The sequence below is a fragment of the Misgurnus anguillicaudatus genome, chromosome 22, assembly GCF_027580225.2.
Source record: "Misgurnus anguillicaudatus chromosome 22, ASM2758022v2, whole genome shotgun sequence".
Taxonomy (NCBI): domain Eukaryota; kingdom Metazoa; phylum Chordata; class Actinopteri; order Cypriniformes; family Cobitidae; genus Misgurnus; species Misgurnus anguillicaudatus.
Window position 1 is genome coordinate 46,850,481 of NC_073358.2, and position 24,214 is coordinate 46,874,694.

Here is a 24,214-nt window from a genome sequence, read left to right on the forward strand (position 1 = left end):
GAGGGGTGGCAGAAAATGATAAAAATATTTGAAAAGATGTCCTCCTTGCAGCACCAATAGTAGCCTAAGCCTGAGCTCCTGTTTGAGTAATGATCACCTCAATTTAAAAAAAAACATCACCAACGGTTTTCAGTTCCAGATTTTAACCTTCATAGTGTGAAACAGCTTCAGCTCGCTGGTTACATGAGTCACCCATGTTTACTGGAAGCCATTCTAATGGGTAAGCGGTTCATTTCCCCCATCCTGCCAGTCATTTCCCTGCTATCTGTTTATGTGTCTCTCAAACTCAAACTTTCATCACAGATACACAGTATTGTGCCGATATTTATATTGTACAACTGGGATCCATCAAAACCCCTTTAAATTTAAGGAGAGAAAACGAATCAGTGGGAGAAGAAAAGAGGAGAGAGACTGTGAGAGGAAAATAAGCATGTTTGTTCATCCATGTCTGTAATTTCATCCATCCTTCGCCCTGTAATTATTCACTTGTTTCTTTTTGTCGGCTGCTCTCCTTCAAGGTGGTGCATGTTTTTATGATCTTAAACACAGCTTTTGCCTTATTTCACTTCTTTGCACTGGGTAGCATTTGTGTAGCCTGTATGCAGAATAAGAGAGAAATGTAAGAGAAGAGGGGAAGAGAAAATGATGAAAACCAACCAATTTATGACTCATTTTACACAGTCAGTGTTACACACACACATGAAAGCTTCCTGTCATTAATCATATATGTGCAACAGACCAACATCAAACAGGATCATTTCATCAGATTATTTGTGCCGTCACGTCATTTGTGTGCATATAAACGCCTGTGTGTCTATATCCATGTGCTGTGACAGTCCAGATGAGTCAATACATGGGGAGACAGGCATTGTGGGGTTGGATGGGTTTAATTGATCACTCTGCTGAAGGAGACAAACTCAGCTCCACCCTCCTCCTGCCATCTGTGGGGTCACAAACACATGCACACATAACACGCTGACTTCACCAATAAAACCTACTGATGCTTCTTTCACGTTTTTCTGTATTCTTCCCCTTTCTCACTCATATTGATGACATTTATAAAAAAAAGCAATTCATCGGATGCTTGACTAAACCAATTGGCTGAACATATTGAACTAGGTCCAATACTGGATTTATTTTTTAATTGGCAAAGATTTATGAACAGTTGCAATCAGTCATTTGAAGTCAGATGCTGCAGCAATCTGTTTGAGGAGTCGAGAGAATCCTTTGATGGGACGTCGCCATCTAGTGGTGGCTTGCGATTGGTCGCCTCATCACTACTTATTGTATGTGATGGTGTGATGGGCAGGTTTTTAAACATGTTTTTTGGAACATGTTTGTTTACACCTGGTATTATAGAGGGCATGTGATTTATTTTATCAAATTTCTAATCTAACCAGTCAGATTGCTGAATTGGGTTTAGGCTTAAAGTTAGATTTAAGATTTAAGCTTCTAACCATTTGGATTTCAGCCTCCTAGTCCAAAAAAAAAAACAGTTTTTATCTGTTGTAACTTCCCGAAAACAAATAAATACGCTTGTGAGCGCAAATACATCGTAGTACAGCAGGGACTTTTATTTTGACAGAATATAAACGCACCGGAAGTTAACCTGTTTGAGTGTGTGGTGGCTCTATGTACACCGGCGCGTATTCATATCTATTGCTTCTGTGATAAGTCAGATAATTTATTTATTTTTTTATTTCATGTGAGATTTCTAAATCGACGTGTTTTCATTTATGAGCAAGTTTGGTTGGTAAGCGCCAGATATGAGGACTGTGTTAATGGTGGCAGAGAAACCCTCTCTCGCCCAGTCCATCGCCAAAATTCTCTCTAAAGGTGAGTTTATAACATAATGCTTTAAAAAGTTAAAGTCTTCCTGAATTGTTTGTTTTTTACTATGGTGCTGTCAGGATATTCTTTAAAATAACTTTCAGTAACAATAGCTATAGCTCATCAGAGATGTAGTGAAGTACCAGGTATTACCACCATATGATGCTTTTAGTTTACTGGTTGTACAAGATTAACTTGCAGTGCTGCATTCATACTGTATTTCACTTATATTGTTATGAATTGTTGAATTTATGGACCTGACTATTAATATTAACTTTCGTATCCTATCCTATTTAAACGTAAGCAGTCAGACAGGTTGCCTCGTGTACCTTGATGTCTGGGTGATTTTTTTCCCACCAGACATTGAAAAACAAAGTCTGGAGTAAATGGGAACATTAATTTAAAAACTTTTACTTATCATTGAACACTTTTTGTAACATAATTTAAAAAATTAGTCCTAAAAAATCTCATTACCGCAACAGTCAGAAAACATCAACAATGACATATTTTCAAAATGACATGACAAACCTGAAAGAACATAATTTGGAGATTCTGCACATGCATTTAAAATCAAAGTATTATGCTTCTATTAATTAAATTAACATTTAATAAGCATCTGTTGCGGTAATGATAATCAAAATGTCGTGTAAGCATTCTGACAAGACAATATTTCAAATTAACTGTAAAAAAATGATCTTACCTGGTAGCCATCTTGAAGTAACTGGTCCATGTGCTTGGTCACTCAAAATCAAACTTTATTAAAATTCTGTATGTGTGCTTAAACTGTTCTCAAAAAGTGTTGCGGAGGATGAGAACATCAGGCATGGACACATCATTTTCCTAATTTTTCTTCATTATTATTATACATGAATATTCAGTAAATATTTTTTCTGTCATCTAAAGTAGTCTAGCAAAACATCCATTTATTTTTTTTCTTAATATTTTGTGTTAATTTGATTAAATTACAACATAACGCATGTTCAAACACAGCCGGACACATTGCGGTAATGAGAATTTGAGCAGAAAATGAGATAAAATTTACAATTATAAATTCTTATGTTGAAATCACACATTGTGCAAGGTAGAACACAGTATTGTGTTAATTCTGATGCTTTTTAATGTTACTATATTACACATTTTAAAGCTAAAATCATTAGTGCCGTGGTGTTTCAATGGTTTCGTGAGAATCACCCGTCTACATTTAATTGTTTACTGTAAAACTGTAGGAGGAAACAACACTAGTCAAGTAATTGGACAAAACAAATATTAGGGTGTATTGACCTAATATAATGGTCAGCATTTGAAGTGGATCAAAACCTTTCATAAAAGTTGTCTTAAAGGTGCAGTGTGTAAATTTTAGTGGCATCTAGTGGTGAGGTTACGAATTTCAACCAACGTTTCAGTCCACTGTTTTCCAATACGCATCAGGGTTTCCCGCAGAAAATTGTTAGTTAACCTCTTAAACCCTGAGGACCCAGTCCCGGGTACAAAATTTCGTATTTTGACTCAAATAAAATATTCTTTTAATCTTTAATGGTCCATCATGGACCCCAGTAACACATATGAGATACTGTTTGAAAGCTTAGACTCTCTACTTTCTCCAGATATGCATCACTTTGAGAAATCTTTTACTGTAAGAAAGTTATTTACACTTAATTTACACTATCACCCCCCCCATAATTTTTTATATGATTTAATATTCACATATTTCATATTTTTCAAATATGACAAACATGGGCAAGTCTTATATCAAATGAAAGCTCTCACTCTCAGGAATAAGGCTACAGCGTTATTTTTGTTCTATTATCAACACATATCCAACAATAGTTGAATGAATAATAAGGTAAAAAATCGTCTTTTGTAAACATATGGGAAAATTGAGTGTGGACTGCCTCAGATAGCACATATAGCCACAAATGATACACCATCTTTTCTCTTAGGTCCTACTCTAAAAAATGAGTCCATTCACAGCATTTTCTTTGGTTGTGTGCATGAATAATCCCTTGCTATTTATTATATGTCCAAAACAAAAAATTAATATTTATATGAAAAATGTATTTTCGGACACTTCAGTAAAATGAAAATAACTTTTGAATGCGACATGCTAAAGAGATCATTCTTTTTTTGGGTGTTTACTGTCTGCTGCTGGTAACAACCAGAACTGTCTGCAGTCTGCTAGAGCACCCAGAACCAGAGTTATACACTATCAGAGGCAGTATTTACAACATATAAAAAGAAAATTTGGTGTTTCATCATATGAAAAACAACATAAATAACACTATTTGTCACAAACAGCAGCTTTTTATGTAACTTCAAAGGGTTTTCTTTAAAATGATATAAAGCAATTGCATTTATTCCACTGTATGTGGTTATGGGAGCACTTCAAATGTTTTTAGGCAGAAATTGTATACAAAAAGGGTATTATTCCTCCCATCAGTTGGAGTAAAATAACTTTTGCATAGATTATGATAGAGAAAAAAATCTTTTTTCTTCTGTAAGCTGGCAATTGCTGGAATCAAACAAAACTGTCTGCAGGGAGCTGAGGCACTCAGGGCCAGAGTTATACACTTTTAAATAAAAACTTTAAAAAAAAAACATCAAAAAGCGCCTATTTATTTTTGTGTTTATTAGAGGACTGACATCACATACAACCATGTTTAGCACTTTCAACAGTGTTTTATGTAATTTCAAAGGGTTTCCTGTAAAATGATACCAAACATTTGTATGTAAACCTCTGCATGTGGGTATGGGAAGCTTTTGAAATTTGGTAGGCCAAATCCAGGCGAAAATCCCCAAAATAGCTTCAGGGTGGAAGAAGTTAAGGTGGTGGCGTGGCAATCAAAGGGGCGGGGCGTATGCGTCATGATGAAAATTAAAATATTTTAATAAAATAAATAAATAAAATATTTATTTTTAAAACACTCAAATAAAACTTAATTTTGAAGAAAGTATGACAAAAATGAACACATACTAGATTATTAATGAATTTAATGTTTTTACCTCTAATGGGAATAGCTGTGTGATGAAGTAAAACTAAAGGGTTAATAAACACAAACTGAAGCAGATGTTGTAGAACGTCTGCCGAACGATGATAGATAGTGCAAAGATTGTGAAAACTGATTATTTCCCACTATTAATTACATTATCTTAAAGGAGTGTAACTACTGTAGCATGTAAATAATGCACATAAATAACGTGAGCAAGAGCGCTCAACAATTATATCTAATCAACAGGCATGTGAAACAGGTTGCTAGCAGGTTGCTCAAACAACAAAATCACCAGCTAACTTACTTTTTTTGCAAGAACTATAGACTAATACAATAACAGGCTGGCTTAAATAACCCCAAAACATAAGTCCACTTACAGTTCTTGCGGACCCGCATTTTATCAACTGGCTATTCTCCAGACATGACGGACCACGTCTTATCTCATTTCGGCCGTGTGGTGCGCGTGCACGCTCGTGGTGTGAAGTGCGTCTGCGCTATTCTCCGAGATGTCTTACCAACTGGCTAGTTATCCTCCAGACAGTGACGGTCTGGACCACGTCTTTCTAATTTCGGCCGTGTGGTGCGCGTGCACGCTCGCGGTGTGAAGCGCATCTGTGCTATTCTCCGAGATGTTTTATCAACTGGCTAGTTATCCTCCAGACAGTGACGTCCTGACCACTTCTTTCTCATTTCGGCCGTGTGGCGCACGTTCTCGCTCGCGGTGTGATGCGCGTATGCGCTATTCTCCGAGATGCACTTGACGGCCTTTTGAATTTTTTTGGCCGACCTAGTTAAGGCGGTAGGGTTTCCAAGCTTAGGCGGGCCACCTTAACTGTAATATGCTGCGGGAAACCCTGCGCATAGAGAAGCTACGGTAACCGCCACCAGACAAACATGTCATCTTCGGAGACAACTTAGTAAAAAAAACGTTTTTCCATTAAGGGCTTCTGTAGAAACATGGCGGCACAAAATGGCGACTTCCATGTAAGGGGACCCTCTGTGTATGTAGATAAAAACGTCTCTTCTAAGGTAATAAAAACATAACAGTTCATAGTAAAAGGTCTTTATACACCACAGAAAATTTAGTTATGTATTTTATATTGCATTTCTGTCAAAAGATCCTTATAAAATCTGCACCTTTAAAATCAATACCTGTTCTTGTCGTAGGAGAACTTTGATTAACTTTTTTGATCAAATGTAAATATTAAGTAAATATTTCAATAATCCAATATCACATTTGCATGTTTAACTTCAAAAACTTAAACTTTAAAACATAACTTTTTTCATCAAAAAAAGTTTTTCATCAGTAGTATTTTACTTTTATTGGACCTCCATCTGGAATTTTTTTATTGGTACAAAAAATGTATCTGTCCATTTGTAGTGTTTTGTAATGGTCACATGACATGCAGATTAAACAAATAAAATAATTAATAAAAAATACATGCATACACATATATATATATATATATATATATATATTTTTTTTTTTTTATTCTAAAATTATTTATTTATGTTTTATAATCATAAAATCATTTTATGATTTATAATTTTTTAATAAACTTACGACCCCCCTGCAATTCCCTCAGTTTGGATAACCCTGCATAACAGCTTTCAACAAACCAACATTTTCTGACATTTTATGTCTCTTTTTATACTATATCCAGTAGGGATGCACCGATAGGATTTTTTTGGGCCGATACCGATTTAAACAAAAAACTTCTGGCCGATACCGATGCCGATATTAAACACTTGTATACAATACTATATAGTTGGTCTATTTGCTAGTTTATTTCTGCATCAAATTATTTTTGCTGAACATGGATTGGATCTAATTAACATTCAACTGACCAACATAATAAGAGAGGCACAAATTAAGCTAAAACAAATATAATAAGACAGCATGACAACCTTCAAAGGTCTTTTTTGCTATTCAGCATTTATTTTATTAACAACATTAACTTGTTTTTTACATATAATGGATTTCTTTATGCAGTTAATTAATAAACAATCGGTATTGGCCTTTCTCGTGCTATTGCCGATATGCCGATGGTTTCAAATTCATAAAAAATCGGCCAATAAATATCGGTGGCCGATACATCGGTGCATCACTAATAGCCAGTATACCATTGGGTTTTTTTCAGTCAAAAATCAGCAGATAAATATTGGTGGCCGATGCATTGATGCAAAGAAAAATGGCAACTTTTTTTTTTACAAATCCTGTTTATTATTTCACAGAGACAAGCATTGGGCAACTTAAGACATCCATATTTGTTCCTGTAGTATCTGCGTTGTGATTATATGTTTTTAGATAGTTTTTTTGTTGACTTCTTTGTGGTAGACATGAACTTTAACACAAACATGACATGTAATACTGATAATTAATTATGAATCTAGTAGATCTTAGGCTTGGCTCTAGTTCTGTCGGGATGTTGCACATATACAGGCTATGTTGACATCCTCAAATTCCAGTGCGTAAGTCGGGCATCTTGGGTTTTTCCGGAGAAATGGCATTCTGATTGCGATGGGGATGCTCTCCAGACTTGAAGAGTCTTCGATGCCCTTACAGAAGTGATTGTTAAGGCATTTGGCTTCATAGATAATCTGTGGCACACGATCCAGGTCAATATTCTCTCTGATGTAGAAAAAACACAATCAGTTTATGACTTTAAGTAGATTTTGCAACTACAAAAACTTTTTAAATCTAATAAATGTGACCCTGTATGTGAAATCCAGGCTAATCTCTCCTAATCTAATTATAAGATTGGGAGCATCAGGGTTTGATGTCAATCTTTGTCATGAACTTACTCATTTAATATCGAAGATTTCGAGATTGTATTTCACAGAATGTTCTTTACATTATAACAAAATAATGGCTGGGTTTTCACAGTCACAAATGGTTAAAAAGCATATAAAGATAGTGATAAATCTGGGATTGGAAAGTCTTCTAAGCATTAGTTTAACTCACACATAGCTCCATGCAGAAACACTTCTCTCATTGATTCTGCTGGGTAGGTTGATCAGTTGTGTGTGATATTCTTTCAGTGTGGATGAGCAGTAGGTGTGCTCCACACACTGAGTTGGGATTGAACTGCATTGGCTGGGATCCCACGCCAGCAGAAAAACACTTAAAAGTCCAAGAATCTGAAGAAGAGAATGAGAATTATTTAACAAATTTGGCTTAACAACAGGGCTGTCACAATGATTAAATAATCATCTCATCGCAATTGTTTGACCTCATCGCGAAGATTTCAGATCACCACAATGATTGCACATCTCTCTAAAAAACACAAGGGGAGCTGCAGCAGCTGTATAAATGAGACCGTATCTGATGGTGCTCCTTAACTGACGGTGTAATGCGATACAAAGCCATTCAATACAGTGAAAGCATTTAAAGAAATGCTGCAAAACTTTGATAAGCAGTATGAACTGCCAGGTAAAACATACATTTTCAAAACCGCAATTCCAAATTTAAGGAAGTGAAGGATGCTATTCTTAAGGATCTGTAAGGAATTGATTTTATATTTTGTATATCAGTATATTTTGATCACATTTTTATTTTCAGGTATTTTTTAGACACTTTATTGTGTTTATTCTGTTTAATTTTTGAGAAAGATATATTCATAAAGTAATTACTTTTTTAAATATGTGTTGTGTATTAAAGGATAATTCCGGTATTTAACACTTTGAGTCTCATTTCTGGTTTGTTTTGGATGAAGTAAAGTGATGGACACTGAAATTTTGACAATGGGTCGTGTCTTGACTTTTTGACTCGTTTAGAAGCGTCTCTTGACTGCTTCAGAATGGAAGTCAAGGGCCATGCACAAACATGTAGTTAAAAAAACACTTAACGTTCATTTTCAAAACTGTGCTACTCACCGAGTGGTTTGTGGTGTTCGTTGATGATTAAAAACAAGTAGTGTAGCGAAATACAGTTTCTGTCGTGTTTTATTTGGCATTTTGTAAAAGTCAAATATAGGGCCGAAGTATATACGCGGTTGTGAGGTATCTGAAAAAATAGATCCACTATAGACGGTTTCATCGGACGCACGTGATACACGTCTGGATCCGAACCTTACTTCCGGTTTCGTTTTTTTAATGGTCTGACTAGTTGCTAAACTGATCTCTTGAACAAATGCCTCGTCGAAAATAACAAATGTTTTGGTTTTCTTGGTAATCTATGGGTTTTTTTTGCTTGTTATATAAATAAACTACGTTTAAAGTACTTTGTTGTTATTTATTATTAGCGGAGTTTACCGGAAGTTACGTGCGGACCGCGACAGCTGCTTGTTTATATTGTTACTGCTGAAACCGTGTATAGCAAATAACACGGATTGAAATCATAAATTGCGCCGATATATTTGTTTTTAATAATTTAAATAAATATTGTGGAAAAAATGTTTTTTTGAAATTTAGCAATTTTGAGCATGTCTCATTTTTGACCCTGGACCACAAAAAAGTCATAAGCTGCACGGGTATATAGACAAAATTACATTGTACGAGTAAAAAATATTAAAATGTATTGCCAAATGCCAAAAATCTTTAGGATACTAAGTACTACTAAGTTTCCTACTGTAAATATATACAAATTTATTTATCATTAGCAGTATGTGTTGCTTAGCGTTGCTTTGACATCTTGGCGATTTTCTCAATATTTAAATTTTTTTTGCTTGGCCAAATATTGTCAAATCCTAATAAACCATATATTGGTGGAAAGCTTATTTATTCAGCAAGTTTGGTGGTCCATTTGTTATAGTTTAATTGCATGTTTATTATTAAGTGTATGTATCATCAGCAATATCTCAGCCATCTGCTTCACTGCTCTTCAGGTATCAGCATTAATATCTACCATCAAAAACTCATATTGTACATTGACTTGTATGTAATTGGTAAATGCTTTTATCCAAAGTATGTATGTTACCTGGGACCAAACTTTTGCGCTATTAATTGAACTATAGAAACATGCTTTTTTAATAACAAATGCCAACATCTAGAGACAAGGTTTTAAAATGCAGATATTTATGTATACAAATGTAATGTGCTCCTGGTAGAGCATTTACGTTAGTAGCACAATGTACATAATGTAATGCACTCACTTTGCAAAAAATTGCAGCATGTTAAAACAACTTGGTTGTGCAAGTCAATTTAACCTACTATTTTAAGTTATGACTTAAAAAAGTTGACATGACTTATAAAAACAAGTTGAAATTGTAAGTTAAAGTAACATAAAAATATATGTTGATTTAACAAAAGTGCTGCATTTTTACGGTGCTTTAAGTCGCTTTGAATAAAAGCATCTGCCAAGTGCATAAATGTTAATGTACACACAAACATGCAAGTGATATTATCATCTGTTGAGTTTGAGTTAGGGCTGGACGATATATCGGAGGGGATTGTCATGCGCATCTCATCAGCAAAGCCGGTTCTGTGATTATGGGTTGTAAATCGCCATCACCTGCTTTTAAATGACGCGCCATTTACTTCACTGAATAGCTAGGCAATATCGCGTTTATTATCACAGGCGATCCGCAATAACGAATGTGAAATTGCCACCATTGTCAGTGAATTACAGCTTTGTGTAGTAAATGCCGCTCCATCTACAGCAGGTGATGGCAATTTACTACTAATCGCGGGACCGGCTGAGATGCGCATGACAATCCCATCCGATATATCGCCCAGCACTCGAGTATGTGATATTCACTTAATATTTACTTATAATATTTAAAACAAAATTTTCAGTGCTATAGTCGAATAGTTATAGTCCAATTCAAATCTGAGTCAAGACCAAGACCAGAGATAAAGTGTCGAATTTGAGTACACATCCAACTTTATCTTGACTTTGACTCGACGTTTGATCTCTGGTCTTGGTCTTGACTCAGACTTGAGTTGGACTCGACTACAACAACGAAAATTTGTCTATTTTCCACTGTCTGGTACTACGTTTCTAATGTGAATAAGTCTTAGCGAGGCATGCTCAGTGTTTGGGACTCACCTGTAGCTGTTGCATGATGTATCGTGGAGATGCAGTGGCGACCGGTGCAGGCTGGAGGTTTGGCTTGTCTGGAGTGGGTAAAGCTGCTGGTCCAAATGTGTCCATCCTCTCTTCTCAGGCTTATATTTATGTACCCTCATCTCAATGGAGTTCAGCCTTGAAAATGGTGTACCATTAGCTCACGGTAACTATGAGCGTCATTCATGTTTTAGACTAGCACTTAATGGAGAGAAAGAACGAATGGAAAAGATGGACTTCATAATTAGCTTCATATTCAAGATTGCATAATTAGGATTGTTAAAATTCATATGAAGTAACTTCAATTCAAATTGATTGCATAACCCCTCCTGCAACGGTTGCGCTGCAGACATGAATGATTCTTGACGTGCAGAAGGTTAAAGGTCACATAGCACATGCTCTTTCTGCTAATCTCATGTTAATCTTAAGTACTTGAGTAGTATTGCATCCTTCATATCTCTGACGAGTCTTTAGTTTTATCAGATTTATAAAAGACAGATCAGCTGTACCGTTACGTTCTCCTGTACCGAGCTCCTGGAGGCGTACCGCAGATGGAGTGAGTCATGAGCAGGCAAAACATTACCCCACCATCCCTGGATAACTCACGATTCACTACGTTTGTGTCTTTTTTTATTTTTTATTATTTAACCTTGCTAGAAAGGTTCCCTTTGTATTAAGATAGGGCCTAATGGATGTTATGATACATCAAACAGACCATCAATGAGAAGTTTGTAGTTGTCTGTTCAAGAGATTTCCTGGCAAAGTGCGCTCTAATATTATATTTGCTTGTCTTTGACTGACAGGTAGCTGTTCGAGTCGAAAAGGCCTAAATGGAGCATGTTCGGTCCACGAATACACAGCAAACTTTATGGGCCAAAACATGAGGTTCAAAATGACATCGGTGTGCGGACACGTCATGAGTCTGGACTTCATTGGCAAGTGTCTCTCGTCTTCCACACAGAGCTGACGTTTGGGTCTTCTCAGCTCAGCCAATAAAAATATCGATTCAATTTATGAAATCCTTTTCAATTCAGTCAAATTGTTTCTTTGTATTCACAACCTCAATGTTAAACAGGAAAATATAACAACTGGGATAAAGTTGATCCAGCCGAACTGTTCAGTAAAGCACCGACTGAAAAGAAGGAAGCAAACCCCAAACTAAACATGGTCAAATTTCTTCAGGTGACTCTAGGTTTACTTTTCATTTTTTTTCTGCTATTGGTTGTTTCTGTTTTTCTATGGATAATTTAGATCTTTTTCTCTATAACTTTGGATGCTTTGAAACAGCAATTTTTTTACATACTTTATTAAAGCCGGAATATAGTTTTTTTACATGTATGCGAACGTACGCACGCGATTGAATGCACGGCCTTGCATACATGTACACCAGTGATGCGCAGGTCAATTTATAAACAACCTGTACCCTACCGACGTTTTCAACGAACCCGCCCGCAACTCGGACCGCAAAAAAATTTTACCCGGCCCGCCTCCTGGCCCAGATTTTTTAAAAGTAGTAATTGTTTAAAATAGTTAATTGGCATCTTTATTTCAAACGGCCCAACCGATCCGAAAATCATTAAAAAAATTTTTAGATCAACCCGCGCATCACTGGTGTACACAGACGTATGACGCATGTGCATTGCGATAAATGCAATTCATTCTTTTGCACGCATATGCGCGACCTAGGTTAAAAAAGTATGCATGGTTACAAAAATCTGGCGGTGCACGTACAATACTGTGTGTGGACCTTCGCTTATGCATAAAAACTGAGCTATACTTTTGGCTTTAGTGTGAGCTGAAAAGTTTAAGACCCTTTCAATGCCAAAGTGGACCAAAATCCTCTTTATAACCCTGTGAAAAATTAAGCTCCTAATATATAATAACAATTGTTGTTGTTGACAGGTTGAAGCTAAAGGTTGTGATTATGTCGTCCTATGGTTGGATTGTGATAAAGAAGGGGAAAACATTTGTTTTGAGGTGAGTCTAAACCTCAGGGTATTTACACAAATGTGTTAAGGACAAAGCCAGCAGTGGTAATTTTGGTCCATCTTTTCAAAGTATTTTTTTCTCTGTTGTACTCTGTTGTCTTATCCAGGTCTTGGATGCCATTCAGCCAGTGATGAATAAGCCGTACGGTAATGACCGTACGGTTTACCGGGCCAAGTTCAGCTCCATCACAGACACTGATATCTGCAATGCTATGAACCGGCTCGGGGAACCCAACAAGAACGAAGCTTTGTCTGTAGATGCTCGGCAAGAACTGGACCTCCGAATTGGTTGCGCTTTTACGCGGTATGAAAGTGGTCATTTGTTTACCACAGGTTTCGTTTTGACTTGAATTAAGCATTTTTTATTACTCGTATATTACTGATGCAACACATCTTTCATGGATGCACCGAAATGAAAATTCTTGGCCGAAACCGAAAACCGAAAAAAGCAAACCAAGGCCGAAAAACCCGAAACACCGAAAGAAATTATTATGCCAATTATTAGTACAATTGCATTTATGGCTATCACTGTGTACTAACTAGGGGTGTGTGACGGATCAAAAAACTCACAGTTCGGATAACATAACAGTTTTTGAGGCCCAGATCAGATTATTTTTCCGATCAGCAAAAAGCGTGTGGGAAAAATCTAATAAACAATAAATAAATTGCAAACATTTATAAAAAAGAACAAAGTTGTACATTAATAAGGTCTGAAATTAGCATTAGGTACAGAAATCAAATTAAATGAATCATAACACAATAAATTAAATATCTTATTATTTTTAGAGCTATTTGTTTCTTTGTCATGGGTGGTTTGATTATCATTAATGACACAATCTGACTGTAATCTATACATACACTTAAGACATAAACAAATGTTTTTATTAGAAAAAGAATACTGTGGAGATAATTTTGTTTATATGTGCCCTGTCAATAACAGGGAGATTTTATGTTTGCTTGTTTTTGTTTTAACGCGTCTCTCTCATATGTGCACTATTAAGGGCCCTTATACGCGCGCGCACACACAGAGAATGAGGGTGAATCTCAAACAGCGCAACAGTCGCTCCACATAAAAACGTTTAGTTGTGTTTCGTTGCTTTATTAGCCAAATGTATGTTAATAGATTACAGTATGAGACACATTTGCGCAACTTTCTCTAAAGTTTACACATCAAGACATGCTTAATCTTTGCAGACGCGTGCAAACAGCTCGACCGTGAGTGAAACCTGCTTGAGCACAAAGGGGAGGGGTGGGTGACGACTGATCACGTGAGGTAAAGCCAAGCGCTAGCGCACAGATGGGAGGGGCGCAGTTGACATTCATTTTCGGTTGACATTTTCGGCTGGATTTTTTATTTTGGCCCGAAACCGATAATGCAATTTTCGGCGACCGAAATTTCGGTGCACCCCTACATCTTTCTTTAGCTAAAGGTGTAATCCTTAACTTTTTGTGTTAATAATGAACAAAAAACTGTTTTTGTTCAAGTACATAAACAATTTCCATATCACAACAGTAAGCTTATCCATCACGTCAGATTTCATGGGAATTGTCTTAAAGCAACACTATGTAGTTTTTTTACCTTTAAATAATGTCTCTAAAATTATTTCAGTGATAGAACAACTTTTAACTGGACAATTTGTAATGTTGCTGCAACCTGAGCAGCCTCCTAGCTGCTACAAGCACACTCTGAAAGTGGCGGTGGAGGGTAGGAAACACAGCACCGCCCCTTCCCCTGCCTGCAGAGGAGTGTCTGATACCAGGCACTGTTGCGCTTTTCAACCACATGGGGGAGCTGTAAGTCATTTTTACATGAAAACTACATAGTGTTGCTTTAAGTACGTAACATAACCTGCAGTTTTATTATTCAAGCAGAGATGGCGATAGAGAGGCAAAAGTTGCAGACTGTAGCTTTAACCCCTTACAAATACATTGCAGTTTGGCGTTATTATATCAAATGATTCAAATGTTTGTCTGATGGGTCATTGGTCGAACATAATCATTGTCTCTGAATTTTAGTTTCCAGACCAAATACTTCCAGGGTAAATATGGGAATTTGGACTCTTCTTTGATTTCCTTTGGCCCCTGTCAGACTCCCACACTGGGCTTTTGTGTGGAACGTCATGATAAGATCCAGTCCTTTACACCGGAGTTGTACTGGGTTGTCCAGGCAAAGGTCAGTAATCCAGTACCACCAGTTAAACACAGTTTTTCATTACATTACAATTATTTTACATTTAGGGATAGCATGCTTACAAAAGTGAGGTCTTTATTATTCTACATTATTTAAGAAAAATCGCTGCAGATTTTCTGTATTTCTTGATATTTTGTGCACACAGGTTTTTAAAGGGAAGGACAGCCCACTCACATTGGACTGGGACCGCGTGCGAGTTTTTGATCGTGATATTGGTCAGATGTTTGTCAATATGGCAAGAACTGCTAAGGAGGCTAAGGTGTGTCTTGTGTCCCAGTTCAGATTGTTTTTAAATTGCGGTTAATGTGACTTTGAATGCGTTACAGTATTTAATTGTGTACCTACATAAGTTTTGTTGTGTGTCTCTTTCGCAGGTTGACTCTGTGACTAAGAAGGAAAAAGCCAAGCAGAGACCTCTTGCATTAAACACAGTGGAGATGTTAAGAGTCGCCAGCTCTGCTTTAGGTTTGCAGCTTATAAAATCACATATTTTTGGAGTGAATGAATAGAGAATTAAATGAAAGTACAACTTAAAAGCTTGGTAAATACAGCTTAGTTAATTCAGAAACATCAATATAGACATACAAACAACTCATACCAGTAGAGACATATTTTTGTAGGCCAACCTGGAAGTTAGCTTCACATGGGCACGCATTGAAAAAAGATGGGTATGCATTAATTCATCCAAGTTGAGGCAAGAACATAGGAAAATATTGAAAAACTGTGCTGTTTTCTTTTAAAGAAGAGCATTTATTGGAAGGCATTAAACTTTCATGAAAATCATATAAAATGCTGGCACTGACTGGCAACTTAAAAAAAAAAAATGCTGGTGGGGAAAGAGTTAACCAAAAACAGAAATGATATCATTATTTTGGGGAAATTGCTCCATTTTGAAGTGAACAACATCAGTTATGACCGAAGATAACAGTTATGGGTATCTTCCTGCTGTGTGAAGCTTAAATATGCAGATGAATAATTTGATTTAATGTGTTAATAAACAGGTTTGTATGTTTGTGTTTATCAGGAATCGGTCCCCAGCATACAATGCAGATAGCGGAGCGTCTTTACACGCAGGGTTACATCAGCTACCCTCGTACAGAGACCACACACTACCCTGAAAACTTTGACCTCAAAGGGACACTCAAACAACAGGCCAACAGCTCATTCTGGGGTGAAACGGTGAGAAGGACCTCCTTTCTTTAACCGGCAATATCTCAATAACTACCAATACATTGTTTGTGTCTGTAAGAGCTCTTGTGCTTTTTAATCAAGTCATGTTTAAAGGGCACATATTATGCCCATTTTCACAAGATGTAATATAAGTCTTAGGTGTGCCCAAAATGTGTCTATGAAGTTTCTGCTCATAGATTATTTGTTATAGCATGTCCAAAATGCCTTTATTTGGGCAGGAGCCAAAAAGTCGTTTTCATGTGTGTACCTTTAAATGCAAATGGGCTACAGCTTTTGTTAAAAATAGATCTGATTCCTGTGAATACAGTCTGGGACAATAGTATATTTAGTTGCATTAGTGCTACAACATGCTGACAAACACATTAAGAAAAGCTTTTGGGTAAAGTTAACCAATCAGTCGATGGCTGTGGGTGGAGCTTTGTTAGTGTGACATCATATTGACAAGAGAGTCAAAACAGCATGTCTAATGACACGGCTTTGGTTTAATGGGGATTAAAAAAGTGGATTTTTTTTATTGTAGGGTTGTTATGTTCACACACTGCTAACACACATTTATGTCCAATTTTGCATAATACGGGCCCTTTAAGAAAGCTTATGCATGTTTGTGTGTGTAGGTTAGAGCTTTGCTCTCAGAAGGCATTAACAGGCCGAGGAAAGGAGCAGATGCTGGAGATCACCCACCGATCACACCCATGAGAGCAGCTTCAGAGAGTGAGCTGGGTACGTGTGTCACCATTAATTATTTGTTCTTCACGTAAAATTTATATGTGGCACGTATTGGCTGGTATGGGTAGTATAGATTGCATTCTATATATCATATACTACCATTCAGAATTATTGAAACACTTCACTGAAATGTTTCTCGTTCTGAAATGGTTTCTCGATCTTAAAAATCTTTTAATTTGAAGATGCGTGCTTGAATGTTTTAAATTACTTTTGTAGAGAAAATATAATTATTTATTTTATTAGAAAACAATTATTTATTTAAATATATATGTTTTTTATATATGTTCTAAGTTTACGAAGTTTGTGGAACAGATAAGTCAGTAAGTTGGTCTGTATCATTTCTGAGGGTGTCTGATTTGTTTTGTAGGCAGTGATGGTTGGCGTCTGTACGATTACATCACACGGCACTTCATAGCGACAGTCAGCCCCGACTGTAAATATCTCCAGACCACTATATCTTTTAGCATCGCCACAGAGACCTTCACATGCACCGGGAAGACCCTTATTTCTGCCGGTATGTACTTTCACCAAAGTCAATGGTTTGGTTGTGTCAGACTGCATAAGTATTAAAATTTCACAAGAGTCATTTATTTTGTCATTTTCTTGTTCTCTGTCTCAGGATACACTGAGGTGATGCCCTGGCAGGGTATTCCACAGGAAGAAGCTTTACCGGTGTGTGAGAGAGGAGATGTATTCACAGTGGATGAGATCAAACTGCTGGAGAAACAGACCAATCCACCAGACTACCTCACTGAGGCCGAGCTTATCACATTGATGGAGAAACACGGCATTGGTGAGAAAGACCTGCTAGTTGTTTCTTCATCTTTAAAACTTGAAGATTTATATTGGCCAAATATGATACCTTCAATTTGATTTGATGTTATGTACACTATGGGGTGCTTATCCTAGTCTAGTGGCTCTCAAACTGGGGGGGTGAGATAGTACCGGCACGCCGAAAAGTTTAAGAACTGGTGTCTTGCACTGACATATCTTAACATATATCAATGCCATTCTTTTGTCTCAGGATTTGTCTCAACATCAGTTTTTTGTATGGTATGTTTGTAAAAACTACTCAAATGTTCTAATATAACTAAGATTCGTCCTGAATAAATCTAAACCCTGTCTGGAAAACCGCCATCCTAATGACGTCATAAATTTACTGTATGTTGCAATAGAATAATACTTTTCCAGGTTTATAACGAATGTAATAAAACATTTGCTTTTCAAAAGTTAAAATATTCTTAAAGGGATTTTTACCGCTTTGGAATCCATTTAGCTGATCTCTGGGTCTGGCGGTATCACTATTAGCATAGCTTAGCATAATTCATTGAATCTGATTAGACCATTAGCATCGTGCTAAAAAATAACCAAAGAGTTTCGATATTTTTCCTATTTAAAACTTGACTCTCCTGTAGTAACATCGTGTACTAAGACCGAAGGAAAATTAAAAGTTGCGATTTTCTAGGCCGATATGGCTAGGAACTATACTCTCATTCTGGCGTAGTCATCAAGGACTTTGCTGCCGTAACATGGCTGCAGCAGGCACAATGATATTACGCAGTGCCCGAAAATAGTCCCCTGCTATTGAAAGTAACCAAGGGGACTATTTTCGGGCAGTGCGTAATATCACTACGCCTGCAGCAGCCATGTTACAACTGCAAAAGTCCTTATTACGCCAGAATGATGGTATAGTTCCTAGACATATCAGCCTAGCGAATCGCAACTTTTAATTTTCAGGCGATCTAAGTACACAATGTAACTACAGGAGAGTCAAGTTTTAAATAGGAACAATATCGAAACTCTTTGGATATTTTTGAGCATGATGCTAATGGTCTAATCGGATTCAATGGATTATGCTAAGCTATGCTAAAAGTCGTACCGCCAGACCCAGAGATCGGCTTAATGGATTCCAAAACGGTAAAAATCAAATGTTTAACTGAGAGCTGGAAAATGAGCATATTTTCAAAAAAAGTGGAGTGTCCCTTTAACTCTTTTGCCGTCAGCGTTTAAAAAAAAAAAGTTGCCAGCCAGCGCCAGCGTTTTTCATGATTTTCACAAAAGTTTAACGCCTTCCAGAAAATGTTGTTCTTTAAATATATAGACATACAATATATCAAATGAAAGAAACCTCTGCTTTCAAAAAAAAAAAAACGTTTCATCCTACCTTCAGTAGTTCTTTTGTAATCAGCTTTTGAATATGGGTAGGTTTCTGCAAAAACACCACATTTTGAGCAAAAGCAAAGATAATTCCATTTTTGTGACAGACTTTTCATAGAGATCCCATTCAGAGCGATCCTTAAAACAGACATGCAGCTGCTTGCCATAGGGCAATACTTCCAGGTTTAAAAAGTTGCGGAAAGACGGAAATACTCGTCATTGGCGAGCGTTATCTCTTGATTGACGAGATATCTCGTCAATGGCGGCGAAAGAGTTAATATATTGACCACATTTGTTAAAAAAATCAAAGTAATGTAGGTTTTATATAATGACCCCTTTAGTCATGAACTTATAATATATGCAGTTGTGTAAAACTGCTCTGTTTTCAGGTACGGACGCCAGCATCCCTGTCCACATTAACAACATCTGCCAGAGGAACTATGTGACTGTTGAAAGTGGCCGTAAACTCAAACCCACCAACCTGGGAATTGTTCTGGTTCATGGTTACTATAAAATTGGTAAGAGATGGATATGCCAACAACAGTAAATAATGCACTTAAGTTAATTGGTGCCTGTGTGTATCGTCGGTTGTGGTATTTGTGAAAAGTTGTAGGTTTCAACCACACAAGGTGCAATGTGGGACTTTTAAAAGTATTTCTTGACAGAAATGCAATATAATATGCATAACTATATTATCAGTGGTGTATAAAGACCTTACATAATGAACTGTGTTGTTTTATTACCTTATAATGAGCTGTTTTTATTTACAATTACAGGGATGTTGCCTTCATGTAGCCCTAAATGGACAAACAGAGCAGGTTTCATCACTACGTTGTCTCACGATGTCATGTTTGTCCAGTGGCGGCTACCGTAGCTTTACTATGCTGAACCGTTGGTTGCAATTCACAGTCTTACCGCTAAAGATGCTGCTAAAAGTCCCACATTGCACCTTTAAAGCATCACCATTGAACCCACGGGTTACTCCAGTAGTTAACCCCAATTGAAAACTTCAATGATGATTGGCTTTTTTTCTGGACAGCGGTCATACTGATGGTTGCACTTTTCCCCATTCATAGTATTAGAACTACAGTGTCTTGTAAATATCTAGACCTTGGCTAAATAGCTATTTTGCATGTTTTCATTTGTTCATCTGTAGATGCAGATTTAGTTTTGCCAACTATCCGGAGCGCTGTGGAAAAGCAGCTGAATCTGATCTCTTTAGGGAAAGCGAACTTTCAACAGGTCTTACAGCACACACTGGACATATTCAAGAGGAAGTTTCACTACTTTGTGGACTCGATCGCTGGTAATGCCTAAACATTTGGTCAATGTTCATATTTAGAAACTCACGCCATCAAAGTATATTCAAGTCTTGTGCTAAGCTATAAATTATAAAATAAGTATTACTAATAACCACACTGTCAGAAAAAATGGCCAAAACGTGGTCCTTAGCTGTCACTGGGGCGGTACTCTTTCAAAAAGTACACCTTTGCATCTAAAGAGATCATATTAATACAAATTGGTACCAAAGGGGGCATATTAGTAGCTGAAAGGTACATATTATTACCAGATGTACACACATCTGTACCTAAATTGTACATATAAGGATCTTTTTAATGAGTACTACCACAGTGACAGCTTGGGACCATTATTTTACCTTTTTTTTTTAATACAGTGTATTATTAACTTTGTTTGAACCAGGCACAACATGAGGACAAGTTTCTTATGACAAAGCTGTTGTTTCAGATTTGCTTTGAGGCCATATATGCTGTAAATCATTATTTTTAACAGGTATGGATGAACTAATGGAGGTGTCGTTCTCTCCGATCGCTGCTACGGGGAAGCCACTTTCTCGTTGTGGCAAATGCCATCGCTTCATGAAATACATTCAGGTCTGTGAGAACTCGTATCAAACTGTCTTTCTAAATATTTGATCTCTAAACAAACTATCATAGTATTTTGTAGGGTGATTGTTTTATTTAATACAGTGTATGTTTTAGATAAGAGTAAGTGGAGAACGAAGCAGTTTTTTCATTTTAGGAGACATGCACACAAAAATAGCACTATTTCTTGCACACCCAAAAATGCAAGATTCCCACGGGTCCTTGAAATCCTTGAAAGTTTGTGAATCTGGGGGAAAATATTCAAGGCCCTGGGAAGTTTTTGAAAATATACATACATCAGCTTGAATCTATTTTATGCGAGAAGTTTTCTAGGAAAAAAAATCCATATTATTCCCTGTGTAGTGTAGGATAATATCATTAAATTTCTAGGCATTTTAAGCACACGTGCTAAACTGTTCACTTTAAATGCTTATATTTCTTTTGTATGCGAATGTTGATTCATACCAAAATGCGTTTTTGCATAGTTTTGTTTGACACATGAAAACGTTTCGGGTTACGTATGTAACTGTAGTTCCCTGAGAAGGGAAACAAGACGCTGCGTCTCCCTTGCCATACTTCATGCCTCCCTGTAACGCAGTCTTTGGCAATATTTCAGATAGCGATATACTTACTACACCCTGTCTTTGTCGTTAAGCCTCACCATTGGTTGAATTTGATGTACACATTCAGACGCACTTACCACTGGAGGCGTCCCCAAAGTGTCACCGCAGTGACGCAGCGCGAATTCCCTCGAAAAGGGAACTGTAACAATGTATCTTTAAAGGTAACACAATGTAACCTTGCGCTCACTTGAAATATGTCCCCACAGTTACCGTAGTTCTTGAATTTGAGGGTATTGGACCTGGAAGGTCCTTGAAAGGTCCTTAAATTTGAAGTTAACCAAGATGTGGAAACAGGTATTTGGACCTGAAACTACACAGGCACATTCTGGGCACACCTGAGACTAAAATCACATCTTGAAAAATTGCCATATTAGCTAACCTTTAAGTTCAGCATTGATCCCTAACCCTAAACCATTGATCTCTACTGCTGACCTTTCATTAAATTGGTCTGTTAGTTTTCATTTCTGATTGTCTTAGAAACAGGAGCTTTTAACCTGTGACCTTCCCATTGCAAGCTATTACGTGAACCATTAACCATTGGTTGCTGATGACTATTGTACTTTGTACTATTTGTACATTAGAAATTCCTCTTTTAAAGCTGTGATGTCAGGTTGAGGTCACGAGGATGTTGATTATGCGCACTGACTAACATAGGCTAATTTGACTTGGGGGCTTTTGTTGAGTCACACAATACACAAACTGATCGTGAGGTCATCTGTATAGACACATCATTCGTTCCTTAATAACATACACATGGCCACTTTCTGTCTGATCAAGTCTCTCTCTCTCTTTGTCCATCCCTGTTTATCTTAAAGTGACCTTCAACATTGAAGTTTTTTAAATAAATGTGAATATTTTAAATCCAGAATGATCTCTCACAGATTAGTCATAAATGTCACTTCACATTAAATGCGCATCCTTCATATTTAATTATTGGCTGTTGATTTAATGAACCTATAAATCATGTCTGGACCAAAGTTACTCATACTGGAGTGAGATGAAGATAGATGTACTAAATGAACTCTTTGCTAAATTTTAATCTTTGCTTATATAACTTTATATTAAATATTAATGCACTGAGTATACGTGCAATTTAAGCAAAACTTAAATATATTAATAATTAATTTTTGAATGTTTTCTTTTTAAGTAATTTCAATTGAGCACATAAACATTTCAAGTTTCAAATTATTAATGTACAGCTTAAAATCACAATGTAATAGTTGACTTTTCTATAGTAACAAATGCAAATATTTTTAACCACTCTTGTGTCTTTTCTTTGTCTCCCCAGGCTAAACCCAGTCGCCTGCATTGCTCGCATTGTGACGAGACCTACAGTTTACCCCAGAACGGAGCTATTAAACTATACAAAGAGCTGAAATGTCCTCTGGATGAGTTTGAGCTGGTGCTCTGGACCTCAGGATCTCGAGGCAAAAGTTACCCCGTGTGTCCGTACTGCTTCGGCAACCCCCCCTTTAGAGACATGAAGAAAGGTAAGACGGATCTGAAATCAACACGTTCATGCATTATTCATTTTTTTTTTTGTGCCACTTGATATCTTGAATCTTCTTTTAAACAATTTTAAAAGTGTTAAAGGGGACATATCATGAAAATCTGACTTTTTCCATGTTTAAGTGCTAAAAGGGGATCTTATTTTAATAATAAAAATAATGACAGTTTCAACAAACCACTATTATGGCGCATATTGCATGGGTAACATTCGTAAATGCATTAGATAACATAAACTAGCAATATAGTTTTTCAGCATTTATAATCTTTGTATTAATGCAAGTGCTGATTGTTCATGTTAGTTCATTCATATTTAATTTACCTTGTATTAAGTTGCTATTGTATTATATTTTCTATATATTGTCATTTTGTTAATGACACCTATTTCATCTCCATCCTCAGGAATGGGCTGTAATGAGTGCACCCACCCGTCCTGCCAACACTCCCTAAACTCTCTTGGCATCGGTCAGTGTGTCGAATGCGAGACGGGCGTCCTCGTCTTCGATCCCACCTCTGGCCCAAAGTGGCGCATGGCCTGCAACAAATGCAACGTGGTGGTGCATTTCTTTGAACACGCCCATAAAGTGCAGGTGTCCCAGGACAGCTGCGAGTCCTGCGAAGCCTCTCTGGTTATCGTAGACTTCAATAAGGCACGCTCACCATTGCCTGATGGTGAAACGCAGCACACCGGCTGTGTGTTTTGCGATTCTGTGTTTCAAGACCTCGTGGAGCTGAAACATGCGACCATGCGGCATCCTATGCACCGGGCCGGAGGGGCCCGGAGAGGGAGGGGGAAGGGACGAGGAAGGAGACCGGCTGGGAGAGGGAATGCTAAGAAACCCAAGGATAAAATGGCAGCGTTAGCAGCGTATTTTGTATAGAATGTATTTGTAGAGCATTTGCTGTGAAGTAAAACTCAAAGCCAAGTTAACAGAACAAAGGTGCGAATGGAAAATAATGGCAATAAAGTTTGTGTATCAGAATCGGTGCTGTGCTCTCATCTGTGTTATTTGTATGGCTTATAGTGGATTTAGCATATATTCAATGTGTTGTTTGAAAAATATTTTTACCATGGGGTTGTTCATACTACAAATCAGTAAAAATGACCTATGTTCATATACATAT

General features: G+C 37.0%; 2 protein-coding genes across 2 annotated transcripts; one reads left to right on the forward strand and one right to left on the reverse strand.

Moving 5' to 3' along the window:
• Positions 1–1,573: 1,573 nt before the first annotated feature.
• top3b (DNA topoisomerase III beta) lies at positions 1,574–24,076 on the forward strand. The gene is made up of 17 exons (XM_073861093.1): positions 1,574–1,836; positions 11,628–11,759; positions 11,900–12,006; positions 12,727–12,801; positions 12,920–13,116; positions 14,829–14,985; positions 15,149–15,262; positions 15,378–15,468; positions 16,028–16,182; positions 16,809–16,914; positions 17,288–17,434; positions 17,540–17,713; positions 19,467–19,595; positions 20,234–20,383; positions 20,869–20,969; positions 22,872–23,073; positions 23,492–24,076. The coding sequence occupies exons 1-17, from the start codon at positions 1,767–1,769 to the stop codon at positions 23,968–23,970; spliced, it is 2,586 nt and encodes an 861-aa protein (XP_073717194.1). The 5' UTR covers positions 1,574–1,766; the 3' UTR covers positions 23,971–24,076.
• LOC129439704 (interleukin-25) lies at positions 6,536–11,025 on the reverse strand. Its single transcript, XM_055198455.2, has 3 exons — positions 10,807–11,025; positions 7,783–7,958; positions 6,536–7,449 (listed from the first exon to the last, which is right to left on the reverse strand). The coding sequence occupies exons 1-3, from the start codon at positions 10,909–10,911 to the stop codon at positions 7,230–7,232; spliced, it is 501 nt and encodes a 166-aa protein (XP_055054430.1). The 5' UTR covers positions 10,912–11,025; the 3' UTR covers positions 6,536–7,229.
• Positions 24,077–24,214: the final 138 nt, after the last annotated feature.

Excerpts from the sequence above, each read along its gene's own strand:
- top3b (XM_073861093.1), top strand. The coding sequence starts at position 1,767 with ATGAGGACTGTGTTAATGGTGGCAGAGAAACCCTCTCTCGCCCAGTCC. Across the intron at positions 15,263-15,377 it reads GAACTGCTAAGGAGGCTAAG|GTTGACTCTGTGACTAAGAA; the intron begins GTGTGTCTTGTG and ends TCTCTTTCGCAG. Across the intron at positions 17,435-17,539 it reads GAAGACCCTTATTTCTGCCG|GATACACTGAGGTGATGCCC; the intron begins GTATGTACTTTC and ends TCTCTGTCTCAG.
- LOC129439704 (XM_055198455.2), bottom strand. The coding sequence starts at position 10,911 with ATGGACACATTTGGACCAGCAGCTTTACCCACTCCAGACAAGCCAAAC. Across the intron at positions 7,959-10,806 it reads ACATCATGCAACAGCTACAG|ATTCTTGGACTTTTAAGTGT; the intron begins GTGAGTCCCAAA and ends TCTCTTCTTCAG. Across the intron at positions 7,450-7,782 it reads GTTTCTGCATGGAGCTATGT|AGAGAATATTGACCTGGATC; the intron begins GTGAGTTAAACT and ends TTTCTACATCAG.